The 15165-nt window shown below is 39.6% G+C and overlaps 3 protein-coding genes across 6 annotated transcripts in view; 1 reads left to right on the top strand and 2 right to left on the bottom strand.

The window, feature by feature from the left end:
- Positions 1 to 102, bottom strand: part of LOC144082094 (integral membrane protein GPR137-like) — an 8602-nt gene extending 8500 nt beyond the window's left edge. Inside the window, exon 1 of the mRNA XM_077608936.1 lies at positions 26 to 102. The gene's annotated coding sequence lies outside the window, so the exon portion shown is untranslated. The remainder of the gene's footprint in view (positions 1 to 25) is intronic.
- Positions 1 to 13727, top strand: part of LOC144082092 (5'-3' exonuclease PLD3-like) — a 14717-nt gene extending 990 nt beyond the window's left edge. Inside the window, exons 1-13 of one of the 4 annotated variants that reach the window (XM_077608929.1) lie at positions 903 to 1027; positions 1104 to 1257; positions 1650 to 1736; positions 3591 to 4472; positions 5812 to 5990; positions 7501 to 7681; positions 8988 to 9102; positions 9501 to 9628; positions 11319 to 11510; positions 11581 to 11720; positions 12915 to 13080; positions 13191 to 13290; positions 13363 to 13727. In XM_077608929.1, the coding sequence (XP_077465055.1) occupies positions 909 to 1027; positions 1104 to 1257; positions 1650 to 1736; positions 3591 to 4472; positions 5812 to 5990; positions 7501 to 7681; positions 8988 to 9102; positions 9501 to 9628; positions 11319 to 11510; positions 11581 to 11720; positions 12915 to 13080; positions 13191 to 13290; positions 13363 to 13565 (2646 nt within the window). In that variant the 5' untranslated portion in view covers positions 903 to 908 and the 3' untranslated portion in view covers positions 13566 to 13727. Of the gene's footprint in view, positions 1 to 902; positions 1028 to 1098; positions 1258 to 1295; positions 1498 to 1649; positions 1737 to 3590; positions 4473 to 5811; positions 5991 to 7500; positions 7682 to 8987; positions 9103 to 9500; positions 9629 to 11318; positions 11511 to 11580; positions 11721 to 12914; positions 13081 to 13190; positions 13291 to 13362 lie in introns of those variants that run through there. The other 3 variants (XM_077608931.1, XM_077608932.1, XM_077608933.1) reach the window with 3 other exon arrangements.
- On the bottom strand, positions 13267 to 15165 carry LOC144082095 (small integral membrane protein 19). The gene is made up of 3 exons (XM_077608937.1): positions 14881 to 15165; positions 14186 to 14310; positions 13267 to 14092 (listed from the first exon to the last, which is right to left on the bottom strand). Exons 1-3 carry the CDS (start codon positions 15012 to 15014, stop codon positions 14034 to 14036), a joined length of 318 nt encoding a protein of 105 aa, XP_077465063.1. The 5' UTR covers positions 15015 to 15165; the 3' UTR covers positions 13267 to 14033.

Below are 15165 nucleotides of genomic sequence, written 5' to 3'. Positions count from 1 at the left end.
CCGTTGAAGTAAATCAAATACAGACCTTATCAATAAAGGAAGCAGCGGTATCGACAACACACGTCAGAGCGTAGATCTCACTTTAATAAAGCTAGATTTGTAAAGGTAGAAACAGCGGCGTAAGTACATAGCGGCCATCTTGAATCAGATACTTATGCGGCAGGCTCTAATAGTGGAAAACAAATTTAGTAGCCACTGACATGTGCTCCAGCACCCTGGTGCTCTGACTAGGAAAGTGGATGAACAAGGTGATTTTCACCAGCAAAAATGCAATTATAACTGGCATGATTATAGGCGGATTTTAAAACGATTCGGCTCATAAAAAGCGTGTTAACGTGACTATGATTAAAACTGGATGTTGAAAAAAATTTTTTTAACTAAACGGTTATTTAATACAATTCGCGAAAAAAAAATCTCGCTTTTCCGTTTTTCGTAATGCCAAACGCTATTTTTTTTAACGAAAAGAACAAAGACTATGAATGCAAAAACTTTTAATTTCCCCCCGTTTTTGATTTGCAAATATAAAAATTGTGGTGCTTTCAAAAATATTTCTTATTGCGATGCTTTTTAACTTTTGGCCATACAAGGAATGAAAAAGGAACATTGACCAATGTTGTGTATTTGAGGGGTAATGAATGAAAATGTATTTTCATTCAAAAAGTAAGATAGAAAATATTTATCATAGATAATAATTAAAACACGTTATTTGATACTCAATGTTGAAATTAATTTATTGTAGAGCTATAGAAAATACACACTCCCTCGGGTGACTTTTGACCCCTTGTTGTGGATAAAAAGGTAAATATAACTCCTTGAAATATCGGTGATTTAGCTATTTCCGGGTTACGTCACGTGCGTCACCTGTGATAGGTGGAGTTTATGATTTTGAATCCAATCACCAATCAGGGATGACGGGAATTCGCGGTTTCTTCAGTTGTGGGTTATACACACTGCGAAACAAAGTGACAACTAAACCGATTGAACCCCAATTCATCGGGTCAAAAACAGCAATATATTCAGTCAACGGGTTAGTTCGTTAGCTGTAGTGTGTTCACCTCACTCGTCGTCGCACCCCGTATTATTTTTATCTTTTTAAAGATTAGGCTTCCAACAATGCCGATGGTTTTGCGACCCAGAAAATCAATGCACTTTGCTGAGGCAGCAGACGAGGAGGAGAGCGAAACGGTAGAAAAAACATCCGAGGTGAGGAGGAAGTCCTTCAGCCGCCTACAGGAGAAGGAGAGACCAACGTACGCAGTGAGTAAAATTACTCAAGTTTTCCGCTTCCCTTCCAAATCGACTTCACAATGAGCCACGTATTTCCTCGTTGACCCGCCCGGTAGCATCGCTAGCCGATTTTGCCGGAAATTAAAAGGCAAAAAAAGGAGGAGGAGGAACAAACGGTTTTCTTATCTTATTTATCCACGAATTGCATTTGCTGATCGTCACCAGCTTTGTATTGTTGACTGTGAAGCACGCGCAAGTTGCCGCGTCATGGTACGTCTTTCATTCTTTGCACGTTTTTTTTTTAAACGTGGCTGGGATGACTCGTTGCCTGAGCGAATTATCGTCGATGCATTCATTTTTTGATCTGTTTTTGGTCTTGTTGACCCTCTGACCCCTTTGTTTGTTTGGTTTTTTTGCCTTAGGATTCAGAGGACTCCGACTCTGACACTGTACAAAGTGTAGAGATGGAAAGATCGCAGACTGATGGGGAAGAAGAGACCGATGACACGGTATTGTTGCATTTAACTGGAATACAAACACCCTGAGGCGGCCCGGTGAAAGGAGTGGTTAGCGCGTTGGCCTCACAGCTCTGGGGTCCTGGGTTCAAATCCAGGTCACCTCCATCTGTGTGGCGTTTGCGTGTTCTCCGTGTTGACAACAGAAAGTAGCCTTTTTTTGACCACTTTCATGTGAAGGTAGGGGCGGCCCGGTGGTGAGTGGTTAGCGCGTCGGCCTCACAGTGGGAGTCCTGGGTTCAAATCCCGGTCGGTCCACCTGTCTGGAGTTTGCATGTTCTCCCCGGGCCTGCGTGGGTTTCCTCTGGGTACTCCGGTTTCCTCCCACATTCCAAAAACATGCCTGGTAGGCTGATTGGACACTCTAAATTGCCCCTAGGGATGAGGGTGAGCATGAATGGTTGTCCGTCTGCGATCGGCTGGCCACCGATTTAGGGTGTCCCCGCCCGCCTTTGGCCCGAAGTCAGATGGGATAGACTCCAGCACTCCCCGCGACCCTAGTGAGGATAAAGCTGTTCAGAAAATGAGATGAGATGAGACAAACACCCTGAATGTTTACATGTATGACTATAGAGCTGTCTTTCTCTGCCAATCCAGTTTTGCATCACTTGTCTATTGGTGAAGCAAGTGTAATCTTGTCTATATATAATTTAAAAGCATTCAATGAATCATTTAAAATAAAGGAGTGAGATGAACTAAGGTGAACTTGTTGGGCCTAAATGAAAATTTAAGCAAAGAACATTTAGGTAAAGAAATATTTGCTAAAATTATATTGCCTGAAATATTCACACACGTTTAACAGATGTACATCCCATGTACAGTCATAATAATAATAATGATGAATAAAAAACAAAAAATGCGACAATCCTTATTAAAAATAATTATTTGAAATTAAACCTGCCTCGGATATAAATGTCTAATTTTTGTCACTAAAATAATAGCTTTACTATAGAACAAACACGTTTTTAAAATAGTGGAGGTGGGAGGGTCTGACAGTAACCATTGACCTTGCAAAACTGGATGGATTAATTTCAGAATTTTTGAAAGTTTTAGTGTTAAAATCCTCCTCTTACTTGTTTAGACAAAGGGAAACTTTGTTCTAATTTTTACTATTCCGGAATTCTCAGTTTGACAGTTTTCCACCTATTAGTCAATATATTCTAAAGTTCAGCCTAAATATGTATCCTGAACACTCAATCATGGACTATGAAATGACCAAAGAAATGGCATGCATCAAAACAAAAAAAATTCAAAGGATGACGTTCTACATCAGGGGTGTCAAACCCAGTTTGGTTGGCGGGCCACATTCATGGTGACCAGATCTCATGTGAGCCGGACCATTTTAGATATAATATTTAGATTTTTTTTTTATAAATGGATTAAAAGAACTGGATTAAAAACGCTTAATATTCAGTTTTTTATAGATCTAAAACAATGTTTATCTGGGCTTTTTTTAAAATATATTTTTAGATTTTACAAAATGATTTTTGAACTAAAAACACAGAAAAAAATGGATTAAAAAATTACAATTATTGATTTAAAAGGGGGAAAATCAGGAAATGTAATATACATCTATACTCTTAATTTTAATTTGATCCTAAAACAGAAAGTCGGCACTCATGATTTACTTTCCCGGGCCACACAAAATGATGCGGCGGGCCAAATTTGGCCCCCGGACCGCCACTTTGACACGTGTTCTACATCATTGTAAAGCCGTCCCCTACGAACCTTTTCCAAAGAGAATTCCCCTTAATTGCGAAAATGGTTGCCACACAATATATTGATTTCCAAAAGCCTAAACGCAGCATTCTCATAGTTCCTCCCCCACATTTTCTGTGTCTTCTTTAGGGTCTGAAGCATTGCAGCATTCTGCTGGAACGCCTTGGGGATAAGGCTGCCAGAAGAGAATTTGAGGAGAAAGAAGAAACCAGCCGCAAAAGTGCAAAGCTTGCGTCCCGCATCCCGACTATCCTGAAGCGGCCTGTCATTGCGAGCCCCGAACTGCCCTTCTCCAAAAAAGATCCTTCGGTGGGTGCGCAGCCTTCAAGTGCAGACACGTTACGATCCAAATTACCCGAGGCTCGTGAAAAAGCTTACCCCCCGCCAACAGTTCGCACGCCAAGAATTGGTTCTGAGGGCCTCGGCTCGTTGAGCGGCACAGAAATGGCTACAGGAAGTGCCCCCAAACACTCAGTGTGGTCTGAGGGACTGGAATCTGGTCTAATCGTTAACCCCAGGCCTGCCCTGAGAGCAGAGGAGAAGCTCGATAAAGAGGACGACATTTGTCAATACACCACTGTTGACAGTTCCTTGTGTCACATTCCGTTTGCGGACCTAGTCAGTCATAATCCACCTGAGGAAGAAGAGCAACAGACGCCTTGTTTTACGATAAAGAATGTGAAAATGCTCAAAGAGCTCCCTTGCATTCCCGATGCCATCCAAACTGAGGCTATCATGAACGAAAAGGCACCATGGGAGAGTGAAGACCCCAACGCGGCCGAGTTCAGGAGCCTCAAAGGTTTATCGGACTTGGATAGCGAGGATGACCTGGCGATGGGTGACTGCGGCGATATGATGAAGAAGAAGATTGAGAAGCAAGCGGGCAAAATAGACAGTGAGGCTGACAATGTGGCTGTAAAGGAAGATGCTGAAATTCATGACGGGTCAGCCGATCCAGTGGAGAAGAGCGAAGAACAGCCTGCCGAAGCTCAGTTGACCAAGTCAGCAAAAGTGAGTTTGCTAGCTGTTTAGCTTGACCTTTATAAGAGTGACACATTCACATTTTTTTTCCTGGGTTGACCATTAGAGTAGTGAAAAGTTTCGATACAGATATTTGATCACAAATGTATTGATACTCGATTTTGCGGTGGCGCTATGACAGAAAAAATCTGTTGTCATTTGGTGAATCAGATTTAGCAATAGAAATCACAGGGGAAGTTAATCTTGTTTGAACCGCGACATCGCGATGGGTGGATAAACGACCAATGACAGCTGCTCATTAAGTGATACACATCTCGGACACTTCAAAAGTGTGCCGCTATTATATGCTTCAATTTGGTGCTCTTTGGTGGTAATGAGACAATCTCAGCTAACAGAATGGTGCCAAATGATGACTTGTCTGTCACCGCCAGTGTCGCTTGGTTAATTTAAAAAGCCACTGTTTTGGGGAGTAGTGATATCAAGTTAAAAATTATAGTCTTGTCACTGTAGGGAGCACTTAACATTTTAGGGTGGAACACCAAACTGATATTTGTAGTAGACCGGCCTTTAGAAATCTATCGTAAAGCCTTAAAGGCACACACACAACACTTTTATCATTTGCATACAAGCAGAACACAGCTTATTTAATATATTGCAAAAGAATATAATAAGAATTTTCTGATGCACAATAGTTAAGAAAAGGGTAAATAAAAGTCGAGAGGTGTCTACCTGACATTGGCTGACATTTTATCCATGCTAATTCTATTTTAAGCTATACCGATTTCCCACCCATCCTCCATGTAAGTAGGTTCATTTTATTTTTTTAGTTTTAACCCTAGAATGGTAACCCTTTATTTCAGGGGTTACCTTTCACGCTTCTGAAATGGAGGGTTACCATGGTTACCGGGGGAAAAATGGGTCCTAAGCAAGACGGTGCAATGAAGGGTACCCATTTTTCCCCCCGGTAACCATGGTAACCCTCCATTTCAGAAGCGTGAAAGGTAACCCCTGAAATAGAGGGTTACCATTCTAGGGTTAAACACTTCTAATCTAAGAAATTAGCAAATTGCATCGGTCTTTCAAATGGTCATTTATGCAGGTGTCTGTCACTTTGAGAAAATGCCTACTGATTTACTTTGGTTTGTGTTATATTTAATGAGGAAATGCCCACTGATTTACTTTGGTTTGTGTTATATTTAATGTTAGTCTACTGTGCAAAGGTTTACAGAGCCAAGGCCAAAATTGTCTTGTGATCGTTGAAGCTTTTCCCCGCACCCTTCAGAAATAGCTTAGGAACGCTAACACATTCCCAAGAGGGTTTTCATTCTTATAGCTAAGCTGTTGTGGATTTCTAACTCTCTGTTGGCAGCGATCCGGATGCAGCAGTCTCCTCATTCGCCTGTTGCTGCCGGCAACGTTGTTGCTCCTCGGGCTGCACGCATGGCGCTTCGGCATTCCCGTGTCAGTCAGCCAGCTCGCTGCTCATATGGAACTGCACTGGTTGGAGGGCATGCGCCCCATCACTGAGAAATGTAGCAGGGACTGTAGGTGGGGAATTTTAATTGTTCTCTTTTTTTACAAGTTGTTTTTTACGACAGGAATATCTTGTCTTAACTTGTTTACAACCATTAACGGCAATAAGCCTTTAGTCCATTTGGATATGGAAGGGTGATTGGAAGATCAAACTCAAACCTGATCATTTCAAGTCAGCCGTTCCAAGTAACACACAAATTTTACATTTATAAACATTAGGATTGAAAATGACTCAAAAAATAAGACGACAATTTAATAAATTAACACGCTTTTTATGAGCCGAATCGTTTTAAAATCCACCTATAATACGACTTTTAAAACTACATATTGGGGGGAGCAATAAGTGCAAAAAATAAGTTCTACATCAATAACAGGAAAAAATGTTTATTGCAAAAAAATTGGAATTATGTTATACATTCACTCGGAGCTGTGGTGGTAGTAGCAGGAGTAGTTGTAGGGGGTTGTGTTATACATCAACTAAGACTAGATAGAGCTGTAGTAGTACTAGTAGTAGTCATAGTAGTAGCAGTATTAATAGTCGTAGTAGTAGTAATAGACGTCGTAGTAGTCAGTAGTAGGAGCAGTATTAATAGACGTCGTAGTAGTAGACATAGTAGTAGCAGTATTAATAGACGTCGTAGTAGTAGTCAGTAGTAGTAGTAGTAGTCATGGTAGTAGTCGTAGTAGTAGTAATATACATAGTAGTAATCATAGTAGTAGCAGTAGTAGTCATGGTAGTAGTAGTAATATACATAGTAGTAATCATAGTAGCAGTAGTATTCATAGTAGTAGTAGTAATAGACGCCGTTGTAATCATAGTAGTAGTAGTCGTAGTAGTAATAGATGTCCTAGTAGTAGTAGTAATAGACGTCATAGTAGTAGTAGTAATCGACGTCATAGTAGTAGCAGTAGTAGTCATAGTAGTAGTAGTAATAGACGTCATAGTAGTAGTAGTAATAGACGTCGTAGTAGTAGTAATAGACGTCATAGTAGTAGCAGTAGTAGTCATAGTAGTAGTAATAGACGCCATAGTAGTAGCAGTAGTAGTCACAGTAGTAGTAGTAATAGACGTCATAGTAGTAGCAGTAGTAGTCACAGTAGTAGTAGTAATAGATGTCATAGTAGTAGTAGTAGTAATAGACGTCATAGTAGTAGCAGTAGTAGTCACAGTAGTAGTAGTAATAGATGTCATAGTAGTAGTAGTTGTAGACGTCGTAGTAGTAGTTATAGACGTAGTAGTAATGATAGTAGTAGCAATAGTAGTCCTCGTCGTAGTTTTTAGAAAATTGTCTAAAAAAAGTGAGTTGTGCCTGATAATGCGGAAAATATGGTAGTTCATTGAGATTTTCACCTAGAGGTTTGATTTGCCACAATGTGACCAAAAATATGCAACTACTGGGTCAGATCCAATATCAATACTGAGTATAGTGGTTTGGGACATTACTAGTGAATCCTACATAAATACATATGTGGGCTGGTAGTGAGTGAGTTTAAGATCATAACATTTGGACTTGTCTACATATAGAGTTCATCTGGTAGAGAGTATCCCCCAAGGTCTGTACCCATCCAGCCCCTCACCCCAGCAGAGTACAGCAGCCAACTGGCTCAGGCTTCTGGACAAGGCCAACAGCTCGGTCAACATCGCCGCTTTCTACGTGTCGCTGCGGAGCAACCTTTCAGAGTTTGCCGAAACGGACGATGCTCAGGTAAAACGAGAATATCTCATCTTAACTCATTTACAACCATTAATGGCGATAAGCGTTTAATCCATTTGGAAATGAAAGGTTGATTAGAAGATCAAATGCAAACCTGATCATTTAATGTCAGCCATTCCGAATAAAACATTCATTTTACATTTATAAACATTAGCATTAAAAATGATACAAAGATACAGCAATTTTAGAAAAATCCTAAAACTACATCCATATTGGGGAAAGCAATAAGTACAAAAATAAGTTCTACATCAATAACAGGAAAAAATATTTATTGCAAAAAAAGGAATTATTATATCAAGTAGTAGTAGGGGGTTGTGTTATCTCATCTCATTTTCAGAACTGCTTTATCCTTCCTCATTAGGGTCGCGGGGGGTGCTGGAGCCCATCCCAGAGGCAGGGGACACCCTGAAATGGTTGCCAGCCAATCGCAGGGCACAAGGAAACAGAAAACCATGCACACTCACACCCATACCGAGGGGCAATTTAGAGTGTCCAATCAGCCTAGCATGCATGTTTTTGGAATGTGGGAGGAAACCGGAGTACCCAGAGGAAACCTATACAGGCCCGGGGGAGATCATGCAAACTCCACAAAGGTGGGACCTGACCTGGATTTGAACCCTGGACCCCAGAGATGTGAGGCTCACGCACTTACCACTCGCACTACTGGGCCGCCCGGGTTGTGTTATACATCCACTAAATAGAGCTGTAGTAGTAGTAGTAGTGATGGTGGTGGGTTGTGTTATCGATCCACTAGATCACGTGTCAAAGTGGTGGCCCGGGGGCCAAATCTGGCCCGCCGCATCATTTTGTGTGGCCCGGGAAAGTAAATCATGAGTGCCGACTTTCTGTTTTAGGATCAAATTAAAATGAAGAGTATAGAAGTATATTAAATTTCCTGATTTTCCCCCTTTTTAAATCAATAATTGTAATTTTTTAATCCATTTTTTCTGTGTTTTTATTTCAAAAATCATTTTGTAAAATCTAAAAATATATTAAAGCTAAAATCAACATTGTTTTAGATCTATAAAAAACTGAATATTTGGGGCTTTTAATCCAGTTCTTTTAATCCATTTATAATAAAAAAAAATCTAAATATTATATCTAAAATGGTCCGGCCCACGTGAAATCAAGTTGACGTTAAAGTGGCCCACGAACCAACCCGAGTCTGACACCCTTGCACTAGATAGAGCTATACTGGTGGTAGTGCATTGTGTTATAGATCCACTGGTTCATTATCACATGACAGTCAGCCCCGCCCTCCTCTCAATGTTGTGAATGTGTGTGTGTTTTTTTTTAGGGCAGGAAGGTGTTTGAGCAATTGAAGCAGCTCCCCTCCAAACACGTGAAGCTCAAGATTGCCGTGAACGGCCCTCAAAGTGTGACTCAAGACACGAAAGAATTGGCTGCAGCAGGTATATCATGTTATTATCATTTTTTTATCGCAATAACGAAATCCCCCCTAGTGCTCCAACAGAAAGTAGAAACACACACACACACACACACACACACACACACAGTCCGCAAGTTACAAACGAGTTCAATTATGAACTAACATTAAAGCCGTTTGAACAGTTGGAACATTTGTAAGGTTTTTCTTGTTTGAGTGTTAATATGCCAAAGTTAGTTTTAATGTAAAAACTGCTCGTTAATCATTTTGATCTAAACTGGTTCATCAACGGCTGTGAATGAATTAATTAGCTTTTTTTAAACAGCCAATTATTTCCAAATGTAGTTGTTGTCACTATATGTTCACCCAAATCATAATGGTTTAATTTTCATTAACAATAATTAATAAAATGCTACTTTTCAGGTGCCAATATCAGGGAGGTGGATCTGACGTCTTTAACGAGAGGCATCTTGCACACCAAGCTATTGGTGATTGACCAGAAGCACTTTTACTTAGGTAGTGCCAACATGGACTGGCGCTCTTTGACTCAGGTAAAAGCGAAAAACTTTGATTATTGCTTCAAATATTATTTTACATGGGTGGCAAACAAGTTAGACACAAAGCTCATACATTTTCATATTTGAGAGTCAAATAGACACACACAAAAAACACAACCATATAACACCATAACACTAATTATTTTTTAAATCTAATTTATTATTTGTTTTTAATGGGCCCTGCTGAATTTGAGTGTGTTTTAAGAGAGAATCAAAATAAGAGAAACATGAAACGAGGCAAAGAGCCACGGTATATACAAAATAGGATAAAATGCAAAGAGCCACATTCATTTTGGCCGGGAGCCGCATGCGGCTTGAGAGCCACTTGTTCGTCAGCTGTTATATCAGCACTTTGCTTACAGAGAAAAATATCGCGAAGCACTTTGTGAAATTTTAATTACCTTGATTTTTGCCAGAGATTTAGTTTTATACTTGGAACCTCTTTTTAACTAAACACTTAATGTTTTACGTACATGGAACAATACAAATACAGTGGTACCTCGTCATACAAAATGCTCGTCTTACGGGGGGAATTTCGATCGAATAATTCGCCCGTGATGCGACCAAGCCAGGTGGCCATGGAAATTTTTTTTGCATATCTTTCCTGTATAACAATATCTACGAGCACGGAATGATTAATTCAGATGAGTTCCTCCTAGGACCAGGAAACACACAACGTGCGGGCAAAAAGAGGGCTTTCTGGGTAATGAAGTATACTCGTGCACACACCCATAGGCAATGGCAACCTTTCTCAGAATAAAACTTCATTACCCACAATCAATACGTGGTTAAGCTCAACTATTGTATTTCCTGTTATTCTTTCTAAGGAAAGATGCTCCCGCGATCGTTCTTTAAAGACTATTTCTCGTTGGCAAGTGGTCGTGCGTTATCCTATTGTGATGACATTTGTATGCGACATTATCGAAATATTTTGAAGGGTAGACAAAAACAAACAACTCTTGATGCGTTCGTTTTGAAGACTTCGGCGGAGCGGCCAGGTGGTGTCAACCCGTAGAACTACGTAAGGTAAAAAAGATTACAACAAATTTAGAATTTAGTTTTGTTTGAAGTTACATTAAACGTTGAGTGTCTGTATATAGTTATCCAAGTTAATTTAAATTTGTTTGTTTACGAGTTCATTGTTGCCGTGGATAAAGCCCCCCCCGAACAGCCCCCCCGCCTCCGTGTATGCCGCTGTCTCTGCCCTCCGCGAAATGTGTCTAATTTTACTCCTATTAAACACGTTATTACTATCAAACCACTCGTTATTTATTACTTTGTCAATATATGGCGAATTATAAGAAATAAAACATGTTTTTCATTCCAAAATCCTGTTTTTGGTTTTTTTTCAGAGAGTTGGAACAAATTAATTTGTTTCCCATTCATTTCAATGGGAAACTTCCGCTCGAGTTACGAGAATCTTGTCATACGAGCTCAGTCCCGGAATGGATTAAGCTCGTATCTCGAGGTACCACTGTATAAAAATATAATAAAAATATTTTTGGCTTCATTTTTACTTGCAACACAACTTATTTCCTATTGTCTATTATACTATTATTATAATGTGAAGGTAATTGCAAAAAAGTGTCATTAATCCCACAAATCGATTAGTCGTTGAATGAATTGTTATCGTTAGTTGCGGCTCTAGTCCAAATGGAATTATATCTGTGGCATTCGTTCACAGGTGAAGGAAGTGGGCGTGGCCGTGGAGGATTGCACCTGCCTGGCTCAAGACGCCGCTCGCATTTTTGAAATGTACTGGAGCCTCAACGGGTCCTTGCCTCTGTATTGGCCTGCTCGTTTTACCGCCCTGTCCAGCTCCAAGCATCCTCTGCAGCTCAACATCAACGGAGTCGCCGCCCGAGTGTATTTATCGGTGAGTATAAACATCACTTTAAAACTCATTCCCAAAAGATCCGTCACCACTCGGCTCGTGTGTCGCGTAGAGCGCCCCTCCGCAGATCTCGGCGCGAGGACGCTCGGATGACCTGGCCACCATCTTGTCCGTCATTAACGACGCCCGGGACTTTGTTTTCATCTCCGTCATGGACTACCTTCCGCTGTCAGAGTTCACCAAGCCACTCAGGTGAATTTAAGACACAGGTGTCAAACTCAAAGCTTGTCTTTTGGCGGGGGCGCGCAACAGTAAATGGTGTGTTTTGAGTGTTTCACACTGAAATGTAATTGAAATTCGATTTATGTGTTCCAAGATTTTTTTTTAAAGTGCTTTTTTATTTTATTTTTTAAAAAGCGTAGTTTTTTACTTTACTAAATATTCATTTTTTAATATCAAACCATTTAAAAGTAAATTGTGTGCTTTTGACTTTGTTTCACACTGAAATGTAATTGAAATACGTTTTATGTTGTCCAAGATTTTTTAAAAGGTGCATTTTTTAAAATAAACATTAGTGGAAACGCTCAAATTATTTTAATTTAAAAAAGTTGTTTTTTACTTTATTAATACTCATTTTTTAATATCAAACAATTTAAAAGAAATTTCCTTTTGGCATGCAAAAGTAAATGTTGTACTTGACTTTGTTTCACACTGAAATGTAATTAAAATACAATTTATGCAGTCCACGATTTTTTTTTTTAAGTGCATTTTTTTAATAAACAATTTAGGGGAAACACTTTTTAAAATAAAAAAAGTACCTTTTTTACTTTATTAAATATATTTATCAAACAATTTTAAAAAAAATCCCTTCTATTTTTTTTAAATGCAGTATAAGAAAATATTCGTTATCAACCCTTTTATGGACCTTTTAACACAAGCTGCCATTGACTGTGCTGAACGTCCAATCTGTTTTGACTGGGAAAAACTTTTTCAGTATGGACAGGATGCCATCAGTAGCATTGAAATGTATTTCAAAGCAATCCTTCCAGTTTAAATAAATTGAACATCAGTCTTCAATGGCAGGCAAGGAGTTAATATCCCAGCCAATCGCAGGGCACAATGAAACAAACAATCACCCACACTCAAAATCACATCGAAACCAGACTGCCCATGCCATAGTCAAGTGACAGAACTACCGTCCTATCAAAACCGAGTTAAATATCATGAAATTGAAAAGTAAACCTAATTATTTAAGTTAAAATGGCATTAATCTCCAAGTTTGTTTGTTCATCACAATACAATGCATTGTGATGGACAAACAAACCATTTCCTATGAAAACCCTTATTTGTTGATCTAATGATACATCGACAAAAGGTTTTCATAGGCACTGGATGCAGACAAATAGTTCACCACTGATTGTCTCACTGTCGCTGTCCTGTTCTCAGGTTCTGGCCCGCCATCGATTCCGCTCTGCGCGCTGCATCCTGCACTCGAGGCGTGAAAATCCGTCTCCTGGTCAGCTGCTGGGAGCACTCGCCCGCCGCCATGTTCACCTTTCTGCAGTCACTGCTGGTTCTTAACCGGCCTTCCACTAAGTGTGACGTTGAAGTGGTGTGTAGTCAAATGAAATCTTACAGAAAACATCCACCGATTTACTTTTTCCAACACACATTCGAATTATCGCTTGTTAAGTTGAAACTTTTTTTTTTGTTTTTACGCAGAAAATTTTCACAGTTCCTTCGACAGCAGAGCAGATGAAGATCCCCTTTGCCCGAGTCAACCACGCCAAGTACATGGTCACAGACAGAGTTCTTTATATTGGTCAGTGTTGGTTCTACTTTTAATGTAGACATTCCTGCAGATCACATTAGTAAAACATTTTTCCACGCATAGGCACATCCAACTGGTCGGAGAATTACTTCACCCAGACGGCGGGAGTGGGTTTGGTGGTGAACCAGACCGACTCCGAGGTCAAACCAGGTCGTCGGACTCTGCAGAGCCAAGCGGAAGAACTCTTCCTCCGAGATTGGAGGTCCCATTACTCGAGCTCGCTCTCAACTGCTGACGTTCGAGCCTGCCCTCGCAAATCGCTTTGACAAGCTTAAATTTGGATTTGTACATTTTGCTTATTTTATTTTCTGGAGAAATTTGTATATTTTTGGCTAATCCCCCAACCCTCGCTTAAGTCCTGGTTAAAAACTTTGTTTGCACATATCCTGATGGAGCTGATAATGCATTAAAGAAATTGATGAAGGGCATTTCTCATCTCACTTGATCAAACAATGTCATGCGTAATAAATGAAAAAGAATATTTTACTGAAAACAACACATTTGGGTTTCAATTCCAAAATATGACTGAATAAAGCAAATTTTATATAAAGCACATCTAATATACAAGTTGACAGGACATCCACATTTTCCTCACTGTTTAGTACTCTGCATGCTAAAGCCCCAGAAGTGCATGTCACTAATTTTAAAATGTCCATTCCACATCTTATCTCCACGCAACAGAAAAAGCTGGCCAATTGAAAGGATGAATCTTGGTTATTGTCCCTTTTTTTTTTTCATTCCATGGAAAGCTGGACACTGTCTGCTTGGCTCTGTTGCTGATCATATTTTCTGGCTAAAACATCAAGTACAGGGCATTAGGTTAGGACGTATCTGAAATTTTATATCGAAAGACAATTTAACTGAGAATTAAAAACTTGGTAACTACCTATGGAATACATTTCCAATTGTTGTCTGAGGCGGACTTTCTGCAGGCTGTCGTAGAAGTTGGGCTCCGGGTTGCTTCCAACGGTGGGAGGCAGGGAGAAGATTCGCATTATCTTCCGTTTATTTCTGCAAAACATAAAAAAATTAAAAATTAACATTTGGTTGCAGCACTGAAGAAAATTGTGTTACATTCATTAAAGAGCTTAATATACTCAGTTGACCAAAGATCTTAATATGCTCAGTTGACCAGAATATCACAATAAAAGGAAATTTACAGGGGTTGGACTATGTAACAGTAACTTTATAGCACGATTTTTTATTATAGTTTATTTGCTCGCCCTTCCCACTTGGTATAAAGTTTGCCTCCATATTTAATTAATGAATTGAGATTACATTAAACAAATATTGGTTTTATTAATTATTGATATTATAAACACTCAGATTAATCATTTACATCGCAGGGGACAGTAGCATGATTGTCATGTGTAAAGTTAAAACCAGGAATGTTATTCTGATTTAAAAATCCTTCACTTCCACATTTGTATACAATCTAAAAAATAAAGTAGGTAATAATTGTCACATAAGGAAACGTTAGCATTTAAAATTTCTTCCGATTCTGAAAAGTACAGTATTACAGTGAACACGCCACGAGCTTTAAAAAATATATTGATATGTATTTAAAAATGTGCCACTCACTTTCTGGCGTACATGAGCAGGCCGAAGCTAACCAGGATAACCAGCAGGTAAACATTGGTCGCCTCATTCCAAGCTTCGTGAACAGTATAGTCGATAGACTCGGGCTCATTTTCTAAAAGGCCGTGAGCCCCCATTCCAACACCAAGTAAGCGTTCCAATAGATGATGAACTACTTATAACATAGAATACTGGAACAAGGAATTATTGCTGTATATGCTACTAGCTAGCCTAGCGTGATTGTGATGCATCTCAGTCGATATACTACGCGAGACCCTGCTTGCTGCT

Source organism: Stigmatopora argus, chromosome 9 (genome assembly GCF_051989625.1).
Source record: "Stigmatopora argus isolate UIUO_Sarg chromosome 9, RoL_Sarg_1.0, whole genome shotgun sequence".
Lineage (NCBI taxonomy): Eukaryota > Metazoa > Chordata > Actinopteri > Syngnathiformes > Syngnathidae > Stigmatopora > Stigmatopora argus.
Note: the sequence above shows the minus strand (reverse complement) of the source record. Positions and strands in the feature narration are given on the sequence as shown.

Coding starts and splice junctions, on each gene's coding strand:
- LOC144082095 (XM_077608937.1), bottom strand. CDS start 15,014: ATGGGGGCTCACGGCCTTTTAGAAAATGAGCCCGAGTCTATCGACTAT. Junction 14,311..14,880: donor CTGCTCATGTACGCCAGAAA/GTGAGTGGCACA, acceptor TATGTTTTGCAG/AAATAAACGGAAGATAATGC. Junction 14,093..14,185: donor ATTGGAAATGTATTCCATAG/GTAGTTACCAAG, acceptor TTGATGTTTTAG/CCAGAAAATATGATCAGCAA.